A 23,095-nucleotide genomic window follows, 5' to 3' on the forward strand; every position below is an offset into this window, starting at 1 on the left:
CAAGTGGGGCCTGGTTACAATGGTGGGTGTAGATGTGCAGTTCAGAAAATTAAGTTTGAACACACACGTGCGTTATATAACGGTCTTGTTGTAGACGTTTACAGTATGGTACCGGTACCAGGATGTTATAGTGAAATAGTAAATAGTGATAAGGTAGATACACATACTTATGTAGATTTATCACAGGGATTAAGGATTAGCTACAGTGTAGGTGACTCTTTAATGTTTAACGTTCTTTAAAATTCGATATAAATAACACATCGAAGAGCGGCATAATTCTTACTAAATGTTAGTATAATTCTCCAAAAACGTTTAAGAATGATACATATTCCATATTGACCAAGACGGATTCAAATTCAACAAGATATTTAGCATATTTATCAGGTCCGTGTGTGTTACCCGTTATCAGCACGTCAACATAATTAACGCACCGCAACGTGACTTATCGCTGAAGAAACTTCGCCTGATTTACAGCTGTAATTGCGGATCATGATACTGCGAGGTACTGATACACTCTGTGGTAATTTAGCATTTCAACCAGGGAGTACGCCCCCTAGCATAAAATACACAACGAACCTACTGCAACAGTGACAATATGAACCGTCTTAAAGTGAGCAGCATTCTGTTTCTGATATTTATAGGTAAGATTTTTTTATCTGATTTTTGTCGTACCATAATTAAGAAAGTCACTTTGATAACATAAATGTTCTTTATCCGTACATAGCATTTTATCTATGCCTTGTAGTTTTCAGATCGTATTTGATGATGTGGATATTTAATTCTATTTGATATTTAGTATTACAGTGTTACCAATAAATAAAAGAAAAAACTCAATTTCCAATTATCTAAAAAAAATTGAAATTCGTATTTATTCAAAAGTTGGGTTATAAGCTGTTTGCCAGTGATATTTGAAATGCTCACTAAACCATGATGATTCCATGCAAAATTAAATTATTCCTGTCTTTTAGATAACACTCGTCAAACAGCTTTATAAGGATGTTCTTTAATATTTCATAATCTTAAACAGAATCCAAATTATACAGGTACACAACACCAAATTAAGACTTGTTACATTCACTCTGAAACAAAGCAAACAGTTTTCTATTAAAAACTACGTCTCTAGAAAGCAGAGACTGAAATAAAACAGTACAATGATAGATATGGACAAACAGCTTCAGAATAGAAATTGTGAACACTCATACATATATTAAATAATATGGATTTGAGAAAGTTTTCATAGGGTAAACTCTTTTGTCTTAAATGGTGATTTATAAAAGAAAATTCTGCTAAAACTAATATTCTTAAACTTGTGTAATATGATATTGTACAGTATCCACATATTCGACCGAAAAAATACTTCATTTAAATTTTACACAAACTTGAAGAAGGTTGTTAAAGTGTGTCGTTTCGTGTAGCACAGAATTTTATAGATTCTACCTCTGTGTATTTCATGCCATAATTTCTCTCATTTTCTTTATTCAGGAGCTCCATCGGTACAATGCATATACAAGATATGGCTACCAAATGCAAACTTCGGCAACCCAATTAATTGGGACAAGAACCGACCACCGTGTGGTGATGATATTGTCGTTATTCCAGAGGAGAGTCCATCCATATACATTCAAATCAACACCACTCTACAACAGATTGTACGTATATTTATACATTTCAGCATCGAGCACACATTGAATATCGACATTGTCAGAGCTGAAATATATAAGTATCCAATCGCAATGATATGTTTTTGTGGACTTGTATACGTGTCTTATACATCGTTTTCTTGAAAACTGTTTTTCTCTCTTAGGTATTACCTAAAAATGGAGAGATGATATTTGGCCCCGGAAGTGCGATTGCTTTCACTAACGAGCCAGATCACAGCGCGGAGTGTCTTAGTTCTGGATCCGGTTAGTGATCAAAGAGTTTCTGATTTTTACGAATTTAAAAAAAAAAAAAAAGTTTCAATGTATGTTATTCATCATGCAAAAGGTGAGTATTCTTTACGAAACACATTTAAGTTAATGAAATCATTTTTTTTCTTTGAAGAACATGTTGTCATGTTTATCTATAGAAAACAGCCATTTACAAATTGCACTGAAAGCCCGTCCTTTTTTCCTGAGTAAAAAGAAAAAAAAAAGTTCTTGCACTTTCATTACTTTATTCACCTAAAACATTCATATTTTACTTACAACAATTTTTCATAATTGTATTACTAGGTAATAGAATCAATATATATATATATATGAAATATAGGGAAATACTTAGATACTCCAGTTGACAATGTCAATGATCACGGATATTAAAATATGATGGGCCCAAACATTGAAGGGCCCTTTCCTATATCAGATTCATGCCCGTTGGTCGTGCCATTTTCAGAAAACATAAATTCATGTTAAACAGATTTAGTGTTATGATTCAAGTTCCATTGTTGGTAGTATTTCAGTTTTAAAACGGAACTGGGGTCCGGTTTCCAGTTCCGTTTTTCTTAAACGAAAACGGAAACAGGGAACCAACTTGAGACCCCTTCCAAGGGAAAACAATAGAAAGCTAAGGAACTGGGTCATCCGCGATACTCCAGGGGCTACGACCACTTTCGTTCTCTACACCCCTGGAACTTGTCATTGGGAAATTGCAGGCATAGCGAAGTACATAATTTGATTGCTTCCAGGAGAAAAAAACGAACTAATCATTGGCTGATACGCCCCTTTTGAAGATTACAATGGAGTATCACACTGTAAACTCTAAAGCCATAACGAAACACCGGTATGCGACCTCGAGATTCGTTTGATGTACATCAAAGGATCAAACTAGTCTTTTCGTCTTGTCCATAAGGTGTCACGCATGGAACCTTCAATGTTGCCATGACATGATGGATCCAGAGGTGAGTGAGCGAACATGGCGGTAATTCTTGGAGTATCGAGGACATCGTTCACATTCTGCTCTCTAGTGATTGAGAAATACAGTGCGAAACTGAGGTTACCGATTAAGAAACAGTCGCAATTGCAAACATGTATCTATATATGTACGTATTATCAATCCGACTTCAGAGATTACATTCAACCTGTCATACCCCTACGGTTGGCTGGACTATTCCAACTGGTGTGCGTCCGATACAGAGACGGGAAGTTGTAATTCTGCAGCTCTTCTCGATTCCGAGAAGATCCCGTGTCAGACCGATGATGTGGTATTCCCTAAATATAATTCCTATTACGTAAATGTGGAATCAGGATTGACACTGTCGATAAATACTCTGAAGATTACAGGCACTGTAAGTAGCTATTCGGAACATTTTCTGCAAGTTGGTAATGTCAATAGAATAGGATTTCTTTTAACACAACTGTTTTCGGCTGTAATTATATGTACACTAAGGTCGAAAATAGTGTGACGAGATGGTGAAGAAATTATAGACCCCACCCCAAAAAATGGTACAAAGTGCTGTAGTCAATTCGGCAACGCTTACGTTGTAAGTGGCCCATTAATAGTTACAGACAACATAATATGTAGATATATGATGCCTTCTGTATCTGCAGATAATTTCTCGGATATCTGACATTACATAAGCATATGTGGTCTTGAGAAATTTCGTTTCATATAAAGTTTTAAGAAATGAGTTTTAGAAGATTCGTGTTTCAGAGCCTTATAGAGCAAAACTTAAAACTGAATAATATGATAAGTATATAAGATACACTGAAAAAAAGACTTCAGATACAAAATCATTATCCTCAATGACATTTCTATTTTGTCGTCAACCTCAATTTACTGTCAACACGTTTCCTTAATTACACCAGTGAGAACAAGTATTTTAATGCTGTGTTCCTGTAATCTGTAATGCTCTGCTACAGACATACTGGGACAGCGCTGACTTGTCATTACATTCCCCATCGCTTTTTAAATACAGATGATCATTACTTGTATAACCTCGGTATGATATCACTTATGTGTTCTTAGGCATACACTACGACAGGATTCTCCGAGTTCCTGAACACCAGTGACGGGAAAATGATGTTCCCAATCCCACCGAGCACCGGAAGTAGGTCTTCTGTACTAATTGCAAGACAGAAATGTACGGATCCAACTGGCTGCGCATGCGGAAACGATGGACAACAAGTAAAATATCAGTAGTAACATATCAGTTTAATATGCAATTCATGGCTTGTGTGCGGAAATGTTTATAAATACATTTTTATTCTACCTATACATACATCAATTAAATTTTTTAAGGTAAAATTCCTTATTTTTAATTAACAAGTCCTTATTATAGAGACGGAGTGAGATGTACCAGTAAACTCCTTTCTTCGGAGTGACACTCCAATTATTTTCTTTGCGATAAGACATATACGTTCATAGGCTATGGAACAAAAACACCTGGATTTCATACAATTATCTTTTTGACACAAAGCTTCAGGTGTTTTTTGGCCCTTTTAAAGGGCCTTCGGGGTCTATCGGCCAAAAAGATCATCGAGACACTAAGATTTTCACTAAGCGTTTTATATCATAGTTTATAACTTTGTTTTATGTTCTATACATGTATGTGATGCAATATTTTTTCGTTTTGATAAAGGGCCATATTGCCTTAACAAATTGCCGTTTTGCTTGTCTGTGTGTATATATACACGTATGTATTGATTATACTTTAAATTGGTTCGTTTCTTATTGTTAAGCCATTTTTTATTTGCAGGCAATAATTAAACAAAAAAAACCCACTTTGTTTCAGATTTTAAAAAGTGTGTGTAGATACAAAAACCCATTTTGTTCACGGATCCGTTGTAAACAACCCATACGTCCATCTGGATCATGTTGCGAGATATGTGGTAGGTTTCGGTGATTTTCAGTAGGAGAACTATTTAAACATGAGTTTTTAAAACCAATCAATCAGAAATTATTTGAAAAAAAATCGATTTCATGAAAAGATTGCACTTTGCTTTCTTCGCTGTACCATTAAAATGGTTGATTTAACGGAGTTGAGACGCGGGGAGATTTTTACTTAGAAAAATAACTTTATTCTGCCAATTGCGTTGTATAATTAATTTTTCGTTTCAAAGAAAAATCCTGGGTTTATTTATTTTTTGTTTGTTTGTTTGTTTTGTTTTTTGTTTACTTTTTCCACAAATGTACGCTACATAATTATAATTCTACACAGGTGCCATATTATCTATTCAGTACGGAACTGGGTTCAACTTTGCTGATTTACGCGATGGCTTACAGCGTCGTTTCCTTGACGACAACGATAAATATAAAGATGTCCAGTACATCGTATCCAAGATGTCGGACGGGCATGTACAGATAGTGTTGTCGGATGTGTCTGGTGACTTGAGTATAAAGGCTGGCAAGCAGATGAAATCTGATTTAGACAACGGTAAATATTTATCACATAATATACCTCTAAGAAAATAATATTATCAAAAATATCATTTGAATGAAATAATCAAACCGGTTTTAGTTACGTAGCTTTACCGATCTATTAATACTGCCTTTGTATTCGATCTTAAAATATATATTCTTTTTTGTATTTAGATAACAGTGGGAGATTTATATATGCTATCCGCAGTGTTTCTATGGAAACATCATCTGGATTAAACCCGACGCATGGAGCACAAACTTGTAAGTTACCAGTACTTTGTTTCTATTTTCATAATTAACGTTTCAGTGAGCTAATTTTCATATATATATATATGAAAATAAGCTCACTGACATAATATAGTTAAGTAGACGAGACTGCATACTATATATATATATGTATTAGAATGTTCGTTCATATTTAAAATCACCATTAGTTTCCAGGAAAGAAGAGCTTGCTATCTGAGAATGTAACTTCTTGATATTTTCATTTCAACTTTTAACAAATCGTGTTGAAATTGATATTGCACACGCCCGCTATTTGAAAAGGAAAGGAAGTGTTATGTTTCATAACCAAATCTAGGTGTAGATTTCATGTATGTGAGAATGTATATGTATGTGTGAATATCTATATACTGTGTTGCAGTTGCTTATATGTCATAAGTAAACTAGAGTTTAGTAGTATACGAGACTGTATACTATAACTAATGGTGATACGGTTGTGTAGGAATACTCCAAGATGTCTCCTGGCAAACAGAAATGGCCGCCAGTCATTTTTGGTGTCGGAATACTGACCCATCCGACATTGTAAGGCTTTAAATGTGACTTTACAGAACTATAAATTCCTGTCAGAACCCATTTAATGCCAAATATATGAATTAGCCTTAATGTCATTCTTATTAGCACATTAACACACTGTTTGCAAGACGTTAATCGGACAGGCCACACATTGAATCCGTTACAAGCAAAATGTCCCTGTGATCTTGTCACTTCTTGTTATCATTGTTTGACAGGAAATACTTCCATTTAGAAATTCCACGGTTATTCTGTTTTGAAAATCACAGAAACACTGAAAAAAAAAATCCCTCTGTGCAATCGGATAGAGAGCCGCAACATTTCTTAATTACTAAATATCAAATCCCAATAAACGGCTTATATTCCAAACAAAGAAAAAAAAAGAAGTAGAGTACTGTGCGTTTGGAATTTTTAGTAGTTAAATTTATGATCCGGTAAAATTTCGGCTGTTTTCAGTTTTGAATTTTGCTGACGTCACTATTTTGCTGAAATTTAAACGCATTGTTTTGGTTTCAGATTCAAAACCTACACGTGGCAGTCAATATATCAAGTACTTAAATGTAACCAGGTGGTAGTATAGAGACAATATGAATACAACTCGGATGACATATAAATAGAATGTTAGAACGACATGATTATATATCAACTGCAAGTTGCATTCATATCGACTGTAAACTACCATCTGGTAACAGTTTACAGCTGAATATATTACAGGTTATGTACACTTACACACGTGAGCTATATATTTTGTATCATTCTAATCACACTAAACGAAGACTACACTGCACTTTGTGTGACATTGAAAAAGTCATTACAATCATTGTGCAAATGATGAAAATTACCTTCATCCGTGAGATGCTTTTGAACAAAACTGTACAAAACCATTTGCTAATGTTCTTATGAATATCGAACACCTTAATTTACCATTCAAACTAACATATGATATTTAATTTGTGGAAATTCTTAATAGATCTAGCTTGATCGGTTTGCAAACGTTCATGCGGCCCTGATTACGTCACAACAGGTTTGTGTTGTTATAAGTTTAACAGAATGAAATATTTGTGTAAATCATAAAACCCACAGAAAATAAGCATTGTGAAGTAGCAGAATTGTAACCCAAGTAGAAATTATAGTGAACAGCATACACACTTGTGTATTTACCAAATACTCCGATAAAATCTATGATCTTACAGTTCCGGATTACCCAATTTCGCTTGTCCAAATTGACCAAAAAAGAGATGTTTTGATGCTATCCAAATTTTTCATTTAGCAGCTTCGTTGGAATATCCCTTTAAAGGCTATGATGACACTGCTTTACTCTGCAATGGTTGTCATGTCCCAAATACATTCTGTGTTCGCGCCATGCGCTATGCGTAACGATGACACCTCTCTTCGAACGCAGAATTACACGACCTTTGTTACATTGTAGCTAGAAAATAATACGGCGATGAATTTTATGAAATATTTCTGGATATCCACCATCAGTTTCATCCAGATTCGAAATCACAACCTACTACCGAGACCAATGATAACTAGCGCTAACACATTTTCTCTGTTAACAAGCCATCTTTCAAGCAGATTGCTCAACCCTTGTTTTCGTCCTACGTAAATGCATTTAATTAATTGGACCGTGCATCCCTATACACGTATAACTTCACCGGGCGGTCTCTTGGCGCAGTGGTAATGCACTTGCCTTTCACCTAGACGTCCGGGGTTCGATTCCTGGAACGGACCTAAAAAAGGCATGGAGTCACCTGCCCGACCTCGTGGATTGTCCTCGCATACTCCGGTTTCCTCCCCTTCCATCCGTGCTAAAAAGAGTGATTGATATAAGCTTAATACTTGTTTCGCAATTATTGTGAAATAGATCAAGTTGATGCATATACATTAGCAACATGATACGTTCCCTGATTTAGGAAGCAGTATAAAGTAATCCATCCAACATAAGTAATCCATGTTGCAGCACATTTTAGTCATAATAAACATCTATAGTACCATGTTCCCCTTTACAGCTAGGTTGGCGATGTCCGGTGTTGGCCTACTTATAGTTCTCCTAATGAGTATATTTCTGCGTTACAGCTAGGTTGGCGATGTCCGGCGGTGAGATTGCTGGGATCGTTGTTGGCCTGCTAATAGTTCTCCTAATTAGTATATTTCTGGGAACATTATTCTACCGCCGTAAAACCAGGTAGGCATTATATAAATTTTTGTCATAATGTTAAAAATAGATTTCTATTGTCAAGCGTTTAAAAGGTATACATTAAAGCCTTTAATGTCTAGACGCTGCAAAGTAATAACGTAGAGACACTTTGGTTTAGAGCATAGAACTATGATTCACTCTTCCGGAACACCTGGTCTTATTTTCAAATATTTTTGTTTATATTTTGCTCTAATTATATTGAATTTGAGTATGGATCATTGTTATGTTGACATGCTTGTATTTTCTTGGTGAGTTTATAAATCACTTCTTATGCTTTATTATCATATATGAATTATATAGCGGATATGATGCAAGAATGGGTTTGCTAAATATGAAGATGGCTTACTCACCTTCAAACCTATCAGTCTTATCAAAGTCGTAACAATTATATGTCTGACGTTTTGTTTTGGTTTCTTTTAGGGGACCTGATGATATCGCTTTTAAGATGTTTGACAGAATTTCCTTTAAACCATCATTCCATAAACCGCGTTTGGAAGTGCCCCCATCTTTTTCTTACCGGTTCGGCGGGTCTTCCGTTACACCGGAAACAGTGGGTGCGCAGTCACAAGGTTTCGATAATCCCATGTATGGCAATAATCCACTCTCGGTAAGTGGCATCTGCATGTAATTGAAAGTAAGTCACAACATATTGTCATAGCTATTTATCCAAACAAATACGGCATGTACCTTAACTGACAAAAATAGCTGCCTTCTGTCAACCGCATGCTATCGTAGAAGGCGACATCCTCTACAGAAAAAAGGAGACTTCATTCATTTGAAGGATAAGGCTTCATTCAAGAAACTGAAATATATTGCTGCTCTCCACATTTCCGATTTCGAGTTTTCCCGGTAGCCGTGCCCTACGACGCCTGTTCTCGTACAGCCCTGGTTGTTTCGAGAACATTAGAGGCTTACAAAACAAATACTAGATGTATAAATGGTGGTAAATAATATGTGTATTTGTTTATAATCAGTGGCTTAGCAATTGGTTTTAGAAGTGTATGCTTTCAATAGAGGGTCCATTGGCGAAGCCCCTGAGGGGGTCTGGGGGTGAAGTGGGGGTCTGGGGGTGAAGTGGGGTTCTGGGGGTGAAGTGGGGGTCTGGGGGTGAAGTAAGAAGAATATCTCAATGGAATTCGAGTGTATGCTAAAACATACATGCATTCATTATTGTTACACCACTGATGATACAATGTGCGAATCTCAAAATGGTATTTTTCATCGATAGAAAAAAATAGAGTAGCGTATCCCTGTTTGTTTGTCGATGAAAGCAAACTTGTGTTGGAAAATATCACGAGAGTATAAAACGGTATATTTCTACTATATAGTAAACTATACTCACTAGTCGTATTTCGTTTTAATCTTCATGGGATAATCTCTGTTGATAGAAGTGTCTTAATTTTCAATATTGACTTGGTCATTCTCGAAACAAGTGCTCGAGTTATTGCTCAGGCATAGCTTACTTATGTTCTCTTCTTACTAATATCGAAAATAAAACTAGCACCCACCTTGTAAAAATATTCAGCATTCTATTGCTACCTACAAAATATCTTCGAAGTAATAGCTACTGTGACAACAACCTATTATCATAAACGGTTTTTAGGATAAGTTATTTCCGAATATTTCTTTTCAGGTTTACTCAGATAAATATTTCTGTTCGAAATTTGGAGATAATTGAAATATCTTAATTTAACATAGACTTATAGTGTTCAGATGATTTTTGTTTCACCTAAAATTTGTATGTTGATATTTAATAGTTTGATATATTTTTTTTATATATATAATTGTAACTTTTTTCGCAGAATGAGAAACCTTTAGATCTCGAAATGATGCCAACATCGCTCCAACTTCCGGAAGTTGAGGAACAGCCATCCTATGACAACGGATTGGGGTTTGATAATCCGTTATATGAGAATGTGGTAAGAAATCTAATAGTATATTTCGTGTCCTTTGCTATACAGTACGTATCAGCTAGTCTAGAACACGTGCTCTTGGTGCAATATCTGTAAACGTCTATGTATTTGACATAATAGACAATGTAGAAAAGTGACTATGTCTCGAGACTAAACGAATGAAAGATTTGAAAATCAAAAGCAAAATATGAATAATATATAGTATATTGAAATAGACACATGAAGCTTGTAATAATTTTTTTGCTTACTTTGAAATGTCAGCGCGTATGTCTATTTTGTTTTTTTATGTGTAGCAGGAATCCGCCATGTTCAGTGATCCAACAGATGTGGATGTCAAGGTCGAAGTTGACGACAGTCTGGGAACAGACCTGGGTTCTAAACTAAACCTGTAAACAGCTTTACCATATTACTTTGTCACGGATTCTTAAACTATCCTCGAATTGGAACAAACCTGTATGTCACAAAGTCCTCGTTATCGACATGAACATTACAACACATAACAAACAGTTTGATAACCGTTTATATTTGCTTAAAATAGAGTACATTTGACATATAACACATTTCTTATCTTTGTAGATCTAGTGCAAATCTAACTGTTACATGTTTTGACGACACTTACAATAAAAATCTTAAACAGTCCGAATAAATAATTACAAAATCCTTGAACAGGAAAAATTTTCATTCAGAGTTTTTTTTCATGAAATTGTTCAATGTCGCCAAGTGTATAATTAGCCCTATAATAGTAAAAAAGAGTCTTTGGTTGGATATCAAACTTCAACCAATAATCAATGTTCGCTCCAAGGTACCTTGTTTACCTAGATTGTTGACCTTCTTCCTCTGTGCATTCTACATTGTGTTCATCACCGTGGAATGAAGAAGCATCGCCTTCATTGATGCTGCCCGCATCAACCTCTATCTTCAGGAAGATTGTGTCGTTCTGAAGGTATGTAGGTGTTTCCAAAATACCATGTTTTACAAATCTTGGAATTCCTGAAGCAACATTCATTTCCGATTCTGGTCTTCTGAAGTTGTTGCTTATAGTGTCAGGATTGAAAGTTTCAGACAAGTTCCGTGTCCCAGTGTCTTGATCCATCAGTGTCAGAGTTACGCGCCGCTGAAATGGCCACGGTAAAAGGGCATCGAGGTCGCCCTTCATAATGACAAAAAAGAACGACAAGTGTGTTCCACGGCCCTCGCCGTCTCCGTTGAGGTAGACTCGTCCACACATCTTGTATCCAAAAGAACTTGAGTAGAATGGGGAACTATTTTCACCTTCATTTGCTTCCAGACGTCTTTGCCTGTATTCCTTGATTTCCCACAGGAACACTCCGTTGTAACTTGCACGTTCTTGATGATAAAGTCGTCGACTGATCTGGTTCAAACGGTCATTAACTGAGGTCATCTTCTTTTGCAAACAATTAAACTGACGAAGTTTTTCTTGTGCTGTTATTAATGAAAAAAAGTAGGATTTTTCGTTTGAAACGATGAACTATGGAAAATATACCAAATTAAAGGTTAGTTTTCAGATAATCAGGAATTAGAAAAAATAAATTAGGAGGAAACGGTCCTGTTCAGTTTTGTCAAACGTTGTGATATCCATTAAGTGGTTATATAACGCAGAGTGTTTATCAAACAATACTATAAGTGAAACCGACTAATACTCCTCGAAACAACTTTATTGGATACAAAATTGTAACAAAGTGCAATGATTATTTGATCAAAAGGTTTCGGGCCCTGAACTTGGTACATTACACATCATCTTATTATGGCCAATGTTTACACTAAGTTTCGTTATCCTATTTTAAATGCTAGCATACGTATGCCTCGGATATGAAATTTTGACAAAGGGCAATAAATCTGTAATCAAGGGATTCCAGGCCCTGACTTAGTTCATGGTCCATTCATGATTCATTGCCTAACTTTGGGCAAACTCGGACGAACGGACGAAATGGCAACTTTATGTTCCAAAGAAAGTTTTTTGAAGAGCATAAAACGAAGATGATTTCAAGAGTCAGATTTATTTGGCAAAAATGAGCCAAGGAGCGTGAAATTATTTATCCTGTGAATCTTATTGTTCGAGTTTGATCTCCGACATTGAAAATGAGGATCAATATAGATTATTAAGCATGGCATTCAAACCAACAAAGTTGAGACTATAGTTTGTCATCTAAAGCAAAACAAGTAATTTGCTAAATTGATATTTAGATTCTGGCAATCAAAATACACGATGAAAAGGAAACGACTCTAATGAGGCTAAACGACAGGGACAATGTTGGTTGAAAGGGTACATTGTGTATTTGTTCTTTATGAGCATGATTAATTTATACGCTATCTGAAATTGACAGCTGATACATTTAGCTTATTTGAAACAACAAATATAATCAACAAATTACCTGAATATTTATTTAAACTAGAAACGATAACAATGTGAACAAAAAATGTATTTACTACTGACCTCGAGATAAAAAGAATAATAGATATACGTTTTACATACCTTCCTGGATTTCCTTCTCTATTTCTTCGTTTTGATTTTTTAAATCTGGAACTTGCTCAAATGTCTCCTTTTTGGTTTCCTTCATTCTCTAAAGTCATAGAAGTTAAATGTGTCATTTCACGGTAATGCTCTTCACTAGCATACGTAACAAACATGTATATGAATACATGTATATAGTGAGATTGTACAACAGATAGACTGGAGAACAGCACCTTATATTTCAAATTAATAATTAGATATAGTAAAATAGAACAAAATTGTTTAAACTCCATTATACAGGTATTTCGTCCTCTTTTGGATACAGCAGTAATGCAAAAACCCAACTATAGGAGAGGTATTATGGCAAATTGAAATTTATCGTTAGTTATGTCAAAATATAGATGAGGACGTGTGTTAGCCCACTTATTCAACATTTCATTTTAATTTTCTTTTCAAAATTTCAAGGTATATGTGTCTTTACTGAACATCGTCATTACTTCAAGGAATTGAACTGTGGAATCTACGTTACAGTAAACATCTAGGACTAAAGAGTTTATCACCTGCAATATCAAATCATTGTGTGAATGATATATAAAAGAATAGCGCGTTTCAATACAAATTATGATTTGGTCAGAGCAAGGTTTGCGAAAAGTTTTCTTTACTAAAACTAGAATAGATTTTCCGGCTTTCCGCATACGACATTTATCCGTAACCATATCGAGAAAAAACAACATACCTTGTGTTCTTCTAGAATGGAGGCTCCAATGGAAGCGTCTCGTGATTCCGCCTGTGTAAATGAATTATACAAGTAACATCTACCCAAAATAAAATCTTTCACTGGAAAACATTTAGAAGGTTTTGAAAAGCCGGTACATTTGGCGTGAAAAGAAAACCGTTTAATAAGGATTTAGGTTATTCTTTCAGAAAAAAACATCGGGTAAGATAAACAATTTTCAGAAAAATCTTTCATTTCAACAAGACACATTCATAGTATAAGCGGTTCCTATTACAAACACATGTTTCCTAACATTCTAACCTAACGGGATTACCTAAGGGTATAAACATGCATTTTTAATTCAGAACTGCTCATACTTGATTGATATCAGAAGTAACCATTTCAATTCAAAGAAAATAAATAATTTCAGAAGAAAATCTTCCTTTTGCAAGATTTGAAATCTGCCTTATTAAACGCTGTCCTTTTATTTAGGTGTTTTACTTACAAAGCCCACATGACCATACCATGTTACATATGGTTTGACAACGCTCACGTCTCTGCGAAAGGCTATTAGAAATAGCGCAGACAGCTGTGGAACTGGATTGCACCGCAGAACACCTTTACAACAACTAGTTAGACTATTCATTTAACTGTTCTGTCAAATTCAGCAAATTCTATTGTTAACAAGGAAAAATATAAATCATGCAAGTTTTGTTTTAAATTAAGTATTACTTCGTTTGCAATAATGATGTAACATATGATTTAGAGTTACGAAGGTGAGATCTTACTTCAATTATAACTTATATAAAAATGATAAATGATATATTCGATATCTATAAATAGATTACGAAAGCAGCATCAATTGGTGGCATTATATATAATTTCCTCATAATACATGTAAGTGTATCTTAAAGAAATATCATATCAAATTTTTCTTTCACAATAGGTGGGTGTTATTTGATATCTGTTAATCATTGTCTTAGATATGTATGTATATAAAAAACATTTACACAAAATTATTGATAATCTATGATGAAGCATAATATCTAAATTTACGCTCTAACAAACTTGTGGTTGTTATATATGGTGATTGTTCCTCTCTCTTAAGTCATCTTTCTGCAGTCACAAAAGCACAAGCTTTGGTGAATCATGCTCCGGACAACTACTATTTACATATATACAACCGAACATACGACGATATTTCTTTTCAGCACTTAATTTTAAATTTCGATAACAGCGTGGCTGACTTTTTAAACTGAATGTAATTCCATCAGATAATATAATTAAAAAAAAATCTTTACCTGCAGAATTATAGTCTTTCATTAGTGTCTTAAAATTATTATCTGATGCTTACAAACATCAATATTAAACAATAAATTGTAGTCCAATTACAGCTTACTTCTACTGATTGCATTTATTATCATATAAGACCATACACATGTCTTGAAATCAATGTAAGTTCTGCAGATATAATGACTTTATTTATATAAAAAAAATCAAAATGGTAGACGGTGTAGAGAGTGTATTTGCACTAATTATTAGAAATGCAGTTGTAATAATGTAATTCTGTCAAGGATCGCAGAATGTTCAAAGAGGCATTTCTATAATTGATATAGTGTTTTTTGTCTTAAAAGTACATATCTCAACATACATGGATAAAATTACTTAATAATATACTATCTTCATTATTTCAACATAAATTTAGACTGATAATATATCATAATAATCGAACAACGGAGGTCAACAGAGGTTACCTTGATGTTTGCTTTTCCACATTGACATTCATCTCCGATATACCCGCAGTCAGCTAATAAATGATTCTGGAAGGCAGACACATTTAGAATAGGGAAATAATTCTTATAAAACAGTAACATAAGCTTAGATTGGGGTGATTTGGCTTCAAATTGTATATATGTGTGCTTTAATAATGCATTATCTGGGGTGGGGATGGGGGTAGGGGGTTCGAGAGCATTATGTAAACTCACAATTACAGTATACAGTATACTGTAGACCAGACACTGCTTTCCTCAGTTTCTATTTCATCATAATATACTTTGTTATTTACATGTAATTTTTTTAAAATATGTAGCAAATAAAATGGCCACCAGATTACTTTTAAAATCAGAATCATCATCGGAATATTCATAATACCTGAAGATCCTTTAGAGCCATTACCTCCATACAGCCATTTTCCCTTTTAGTGCAGTACACATCGAGGTTCTGAAGTTTTCGTTCGATGTGTTTGTCAGGAAACACCTTACAAAGAAACATAGCTTATAAATGTAGAAATGCTTTGCCTTCAGCAACCAAAAAAAGATATGGGATATTGAAAACATTTCATTGAAATATCGATTTAAATTGATGTCAATATGTAATTATTAGGAAAAATGAAATAAAAATTGTCATACCTTATTTTTGAAAATTTGATCTCCACATTTATCGACATGACATGAAATCATTGTCTCATTTCCAAATAGACCATCAACACATTCCTCACAGACTAGATGACCACATGGCAGCTGCAAAGGTTTTGTCAATACATAATTGCACTGACAACACATGCTCCAAGTAGGTGGATCCAGGTATTTCACTTTTCTTGCGTCAGACATGTTTGATGGTACAGTATTTTGCCCTGTTGTATAACATCAAAATAATGGTATTGAAATTTACTTACTGACAGTAATAATGATTAAATTCAGTCCATAGATAGGATTCTGCTCAAAACATTGATTTTCATATTTTTGCATATCATGTCTAATCCGAGGCTTTTTATCTAATCTATAACGATAACAGTTACACGTAGTTTTATATAATTGTCGGTGGGAACTTAAATACATGTTAAATGCCAAAACAATGACTTACCGTTGGCTTATGCTCACTGCTCACTCCTTGAACAAAAGTCTGTGTATGACAAGGCACTTCTAGCTGTTGCTTACCTGTATATAACAATAACTATCATAAATGGCTACGCTACGCTAAGTAGTTCGTTACACAGTCTATATGCTGATAGCGTATCCGACAATCTTTTCTATTTTATCTGAAATTTCGATTATGATTAATCAAATCTATATCAATCTATAAAAATTACCTGCATTTGTTGCTCTCGAGAGGAGTACAAAGTACAAAACATTAATGAACAATACACAGATGAATCACTTGTATATATCCCAACTCCTTTCTATGTATTCTATTTATTTATAGATTAATTTTGGGATTTCCAATGGAACTACCACTGCTAAATATAGCTGTATCTGGTGATATATACATGAGGTAGCCTTATTTATAGAGTGGATTATGAAAACCATGTAGGTTAAACTCTTATCTCTGTAAACTCTCTACAATGTCATTTTTTATTTATAAATATTATCAGTACAGGATGTCCTGATCACAGATGACTAATCTATAATATTGTAAATAGTCTATAAACAGATCAAGTACACTGAAATGGGTGACTCTTCGATATGACCTTCAGATAGCTGGAAACATATCCGTATGATAACTTTATTACGATCAGATGTCATGTTTATCCGTATCTTGATATCAGAATGCTTACTAGTTCCGATAGAAATGTTTATCAAGTTTATCCGAAAAAACATACGAATATATGAAAACCTAAAATCAGTATTAATGTCTTAAAATTGGACATATGCTCTAAAAGGGTAAAATACAATTTTTCGTATTAAAATCAATAATGAAATAAAGCAGTATACATCACAATGTATTGGTTCAATTTTGTCTGTTATATTCGTAATAATTTAGAATAAATAAAATCAAATTAATTAAGAAATATTATAAACTTTTTAATTATATGTTAATTTATATTTACTAAAACTAATAAGACGAGATTCACGACTGTCTATTCTAATGGTTAGACTGCCGCGAATCTCCTTCGAGGAAAGATATTTTATCTGTCCTACCCCCAAATTTGGAAACGATTCTTTCTCTACCCTTATCTCCAACGTACCAGAAATATAATAACGAGACAAATATATGCTGCCATAAACGGAAACAAAAATAAGCAAGTAACGACTTCCGGTTTTGTTTTAACCGACTTGTAATCTACATTATACATTGTACAATCGTAATGATAAATCATTGCCATAATGTATTTAAACTGATTTGAGTATAAAAAAAATATCATATGTCTAACAATGATATCAAACTTACAAATTTCGCATTCAGCACAGTTTTGTGTGATAGAGATATCTATTACCGGAAGTGTCGATATTTCTGTCCTATTTGGTAGAAATCCTTATCTGTTTTCATTAGTTGAAAATAGCATAGAACGCTGTATCGTCACTTAACCTTTTGTAAGATATTCTAACCATACCAAGAACAAGACAGCATATTCTAAGATGAACACAAATGCAAAAATGCTCATTCGAGGGCAAATCAGCACATTTATTAAAGCGATGAAATAGTTAGGAAGTTTATATGAAATGTGAAAATATGTGAGTCCTTGAAAAGACTTATCCATCTGCACATCAATCTGAATTTCTTAACATTAATTGTACAGTACGCTTTTAATCCTTGGTACAGTCAAATATTTACATGGTTATAGATCAGGTCATCTTAAATCTACCGAGAATCTTGTTATTCAAATACAAAAAATACAAAACATTAATGAACAATACACAGATGAATCACTTGTATATATCCCAACTCCTTCTATGTATTCTATCTATTTATAGATTAATTTTGGGATTTCCAATGGAACTACCACTGCTAAATATAGCTGTATCGGGTGATATATACATGAGGTGGTCTTTATTTATAGAGTGGATTATGAAAACCGAGTAGGTTGGACATATGCTTTAAAAGGGTAAAATACAATTTTCTCGTATTAAAATCAATTATGAAATAAAGCAGTGTACATCACAATGTATTGGTTCAATTTTGTCTGTTATATTCGTAATAATTTGGAATAAGTAAAATCAAATTAATTAAGAAATATTATAAACTATTTAATTATATGTTAATTTATATTTACTAAAACTAATAAGACGAGATTCACGACTGTCTATTCATATGCTGTCTTACAATGATATCAAACTTATCTTAAACTGCCAATGAATCAGTCACGTCTCTTACGTCTAAAGTTACAAACTTCCCATTTAGCACATTTTTATGTTTTGTGTGATAGAAATATATATTACCGGAAGTGTATTTAAACTGATTTGAGTATAAAAAAAATATCATATGTCTAACAATGATATCAAACTTACAAATTTCGCATTCAGCACAGTTTTGTGTGATAGAGATATCTATTACCGGAAGTGTCGATATTTCTGTCCTATTCGGTAGAAATCCTTATCTGTTTTCATTAGTTGAAAATAGCATGGAACGCTGTATCGTCACTTAACCTTTTGTAAGATATTCTAACCATACCAAGAACAACACAGCATATTTACAATGGAACTACCACTGCTAAATATAGCTGTATCGGGTGATATATACATGAGGTAGCCTTATTTATAGAGTGGATTATGAAAACCATGTAGGTTAAACTCTTATCTCTGTAAACTCTCTACAATGTCATTTTTGATTTATAAATATTATCAGTACGCTTTTAATCCTTGGTACAGTCAAATATTTACATGGTTATAGATCAGGTCATCTTAAATCTACCGAGAATCTTGTTATTCCAGTACAGACACACGTAGCTTTATAATTTGGCTGATAAGAATGTATACACTTGTAAAATATGAAGAAAATGAAAAAAAACACAGATCTTACCATCTCCAATTGCAATACTTTCTTGAATAAAATTGTATGTATGAAGTCGCTAATATTATATGTCCTTTATAACTACCACTGCTGAATATAGATATAAACACGGATGTGGCTTTATTTATAGAATGAATTATGAGAACAGATTAGGTCAAAATATCTTAAAATATCTATCTTATCTCTGTAAACTCTGTTCAATATCATTTGTAATTTATAAATGATCAATAAATGATGTCGGTAAACGAGGTCTTGATGATATATGATAAAATATGGGAACTACTTTATCAACACTTATTTAAAACACACGCAATCAAAGTGTCTATAAATAGAACCTGATGTCAAACAAAGTAGTATATACAGCATACATACACCTAACATATTACTCATTTATTTAATCACTCAGAGGGGGTAAGTATAATTTTAATATCATGTTAACACCTTTATTACCTTTCAGTTCTCATTTTATCTGTATCTCGATGTCGGATTGCTTTTGTTGAACATTTCATCAAATTCATGCGATAAATATACTACTTTGTGAAAACTAAAATTATAACTGTTCACTTAAAACATAACATATGCTCTAAAAAGTAAAATACAATTTTTTTCATATTAAAATCAATAGTAAAATAACGCAATGTACATCACAATGTTTTATTTTTTCTCTTATATATTAATCATGTAAAATAAGCCACATCAAATTAATAAAACAATATTTTAAAATATGTAATTATTTGTTATGACACATTTAATAATACTAACAATGTATAGAGAATATATTTCGTTGAAACACTCCTATAACAATACTGTTTTGAATACACTTTTATATCTATTAAATTCGTAATGAAGATTTTATCTCAATTTCTAGACTTAGTTTCACGTAATCAACAGACACATCATGACGTGTGTTAGTATTTATAAACTCTTGAGGTTATTTACCGATACGTCCGCAGGGCTTAGAGAATAACATCTCTGTAAACTCATATCGACACGCCCAGTAAGTGTACAATAATGCAAATGGAATGCAGACATGCGCTATAAATGGAATGCAGACATGCGCTATTTCATCAAGTATCACATGGGGCGGGGATGGAGGCGGGGCATCAATTGAAAATTGATACATATATTTAGCATGATTTCCCAAGTGCTTAACTTCTTTCAAATTAAATAGTTCTTACCTGAAGCGTATAATGGGTGATCAGTCAGAAGTGTATGTTATTTCGTATACCTACAACACTAGTTTTGGTTACGTTTCAGAATAAGGAGGAAGACACGAATATCTATAGTATTTGTCTGTCTTAAATTAGTAAATGATCGATCTTCCATTTAACAAAATCGACAAATACAATCTAACTTTGAGCTAATCATCAATGATAATTATGAAAATATCAACTAAACAAAGGAAATAGTAAATGTCATTTTGTTTATACCGTAGGAAATATGGTAAATAATTGACAGTATAGAATAGGGTGGAAAAATACCTATGACTACAAGGAAGCATGGTTCGTGTTTTTTTCCATATCTTTACTTCCTTTACCCACATGATTACAATTAAATGGGCTTGCTTGATAATAAACAGTACGCTATAACAAACAAGAGGGTAGTTAAATATTATACCAAACTATGGCATTGCTTACATACACTAAGATTACTTTTTGGGGAAACTTTGATACCTAACCTCTTGATAATGCTAACTTACAACATGATATTAACACATTTTAGTGGGACAAAGTTCTATACTTACACACAGTAAACCTTACAACGGAAGTTTCAATTACACAATATTGCATATTCGACAGATCTTCATTGGTAAATTAAATTTAATTAAACAAGCAATGAGTGATCACTGATCAACATTATACTATGCTTTATATATTATTAAGATTGTGGTAATCGAAAAGCACGGATTTACCAAATAACATAGTCTATTTCACTCGTGATGTTCTAAAATAGTATATCTCTTCTTCGAATAATGTACACTATCCTGACAGATGTCATGCCTGAATGATTACACAACGCATATGTGTACACGAAATCGTTGTGTGTCACGTTGCATATGACTATGCTTGACCACGGAAATTAAATGTAAGGTTTGTTAAACGTTAACATCCCGGTCTTTTCACAGTCATTAAATATCCAACTTTATAAATATTTCATCAATCACCTCCTGACGTGTTCTAGAAGGACGGAACAGCTGTATGATGTTGTTTAGTCCTTTGTTTTGCACTACCTAATCTCGCTTAAATTTGTATTGGAATGTGCTATTCAGTTGTCTGTCGTTTGAAAAGTTTTTCTTTAGGAAACTCCATCAAAAGACATGACTTGGCGGAAATGCCTACTCCTCCGAGTACAATGTTTAGGTATTATGGAAGAGGCACTTTCTCTAACCCGAAGACTCGAAAGCCTGTACTACGTGTTACGAATTCTAAGATATCTCGACTAGCGATTCGTGACCTGGTCTGTGATACTGTTGTGAGCGAAGAGCTTAGTGTGTCAAATTATAACCAAGCAAAATGAAAAGCTGTAAAGCTCAATCAGTCAAAGTAGCAAGCAATATCCTGTTCCATCAGACCTACTAACTAGCATTAAACACATTAAACTTCATATCGCAAAAGAAATAGAAAATTCGTTATGAAGAACTTCACAGTTTTCATCAGCTCTTAATTTCTGCCTCTACTTATAATTATGGTCCAACTGGGCACATAGTAACTGGTGATTTAAGCATTGAACAAAATGTCAAGCTACATGAGCTTTGCCTGAAAGGTCCTAAATATTGTTAAACCCCTTTCGATCATTGCAATGTGTATTTCAAAATACTTATGGATTCTGTTGAAAATTATATCAGTGAATGGGTGAAACGAGACCATGCTGCGTTGGATTCACTTTCTGAGCTGGTTAAGAACAGTCGGTTCGTCATTCGTAAAAGAATTTACAGCTTGAAATTGAAAATGAAAACAAAACACAGATCAGTTTTCCTAATGATGATGTTAAATCCATACTTCAAGATTTAAATGACAGGTATGTTATTGTGCTTGCAGATAAGGCGTCCAATAACTTGACCCTTGTCTGCAAACATGATTATATTTCCTGTACACAAAAAGAACCGGTCTTCCCTAATAACGTAGGGAAACCCGAAAGTACATTATGCAATCTTTCAAAAGACGAAACACCGGCCTATCATGCTTCGGTATAACAATCATTTAGATTGCTTATTTATGATAAGAGTACGGACCTCCCCAGATTATACTGGATCCGTAAACTTCACAAAAACCATAAAAGCAACTTTTTACAGCTGGTTCGTCTATTTGTTCAACCAAGCCTTTATCGAACCACTTATCTAATCTGGGTAATCTGTGATACTGTTTACTCAAGAAATGGAATTAATAGTATCTGGATTTTGAAGAACTCCAATAAGCTTTGTTCAACACCCTCTTCTAAAAAACACTTACTCTAAAAGAACATTTGATTTTCCCTCCCTGTACACCAACATACCCCATTCTTCGTCTTCTTGTTATGCGAGCTTTCTTCTAAAAGAATGGTGAATGGTGATATAAATATATGGCTGTGAATCTTATTTCGTAAAACTTACGTCCAAATCATAGAAAAGATGAACGGAAGACGAAATCATAAAAATGATCGAGTTTTTGGTTGACAATATGTTCGTCGAGTAGTAAGATCTTCCATTAGAGACTATTGGCTTACCTATGGGAACCAACTGCACACCTCTGTTGGCTATCATGTTTTTGTTTGTATACCAGGCTGAACTTATTTAATCTTATCAGGCCACAAAGACCTTGAAAAATTATTTAATTTCACCTTATATATTTATGACGACTTGTCTTTAAATAACAAGAAATTTATGGACTACGTCTATCGTATATATCCATCAGAACTGGAAATCAAAGATACGACAGACTCATCTGCATCAGCTGCTTATC

At 33.8% G+C, this 23,095-nt stretch overlaps 2 protein-coding genes across 2 annotated transcripts; one reads left to right on the forward strand and one right to left on the reverse strand.

Moving 5' to 3' along the window:
- The first annotated feature begins 595 nt into the window (after positions 1 to 595).
- LOC132547361 (protein amnionless-like) lies at positions 596 to 10,876 on the forward strand. Its single transcript, XM_060211122.1, has 12 exons — positions 596 to 641; positions 1,483 to 1,649; positions 1,805 to 1,904; positions 3,045 to 3,265; positions 3,946 to 4,104; positions 4,712 to 4,808; positions 5,138 to 5,353; positions 5,512 to 5,598; positions 8,209 to 8,317; positions 8,750 to 8,936; positions 10,132 to 10,248; positions 10,536 to 10,876. The coding sequence occupies exons 1-12, from the start codon at positions 596 to 598 to the stop codon at positions 10,632 to 10,634; spliced, it is 1,605 nt and encodes a 534-aa protein (XP_060067105.1). The 3' UTR covers positions 10,635 to 10,876.
- Positions 10,877 to 10,887: 11 nt separating this feature from the next.
- On the reverse strand, positions 10,888 to 16,365 carry LOC132547362 (TNF receptor-associated factor 3-like). The gene is made up of 7 exons (XM_060211123.1): positions 16,293 to 16,365; positions 15,839 to 16,062; positions 15,582 to 15,686; positions 15,163 to 15,250; positions 13,452 to 13,600; positions 12,737 to 12,824; positions 10,888 to 11,685 (listed from the first exon to the last, which is right to left on the reverse strand). The coding sequence occupies exons 2-7, from the start codon at positions 16,037 to 16,039 to the stop codon at positions 11,054 to 11,056; spliced, it is 1,263 nt and encodes a 420-aa protein (XP_060067106.1). The 5' UTR covers positions 16,040 to 16,062; positions 16,293 to 16,365; the 3' UTR covers positions 10,888 to 11,053.
- Between the last annotated feature and the right edge of the window lie 6,730 nt (positions 16,366 to 23,095).

The sequence above is a fragment of the Ylistrum balloti genome, unplaced genomic scaffold (assembly GCF_031769215.1).
Source record: "Ylistrum balloti isolate Yb309-2 unplaced genomic scaffold, AGI_CSIRO_Ybal_v1 Utg369950, whole genome shotgun sequence".
NCBI classification, from domain to species: Eukaryota; Metazoa; Mollusca; class Bivalvia; order Pectinida; family Pectinidae; genus Ylistrum; species Ylistrum balloti.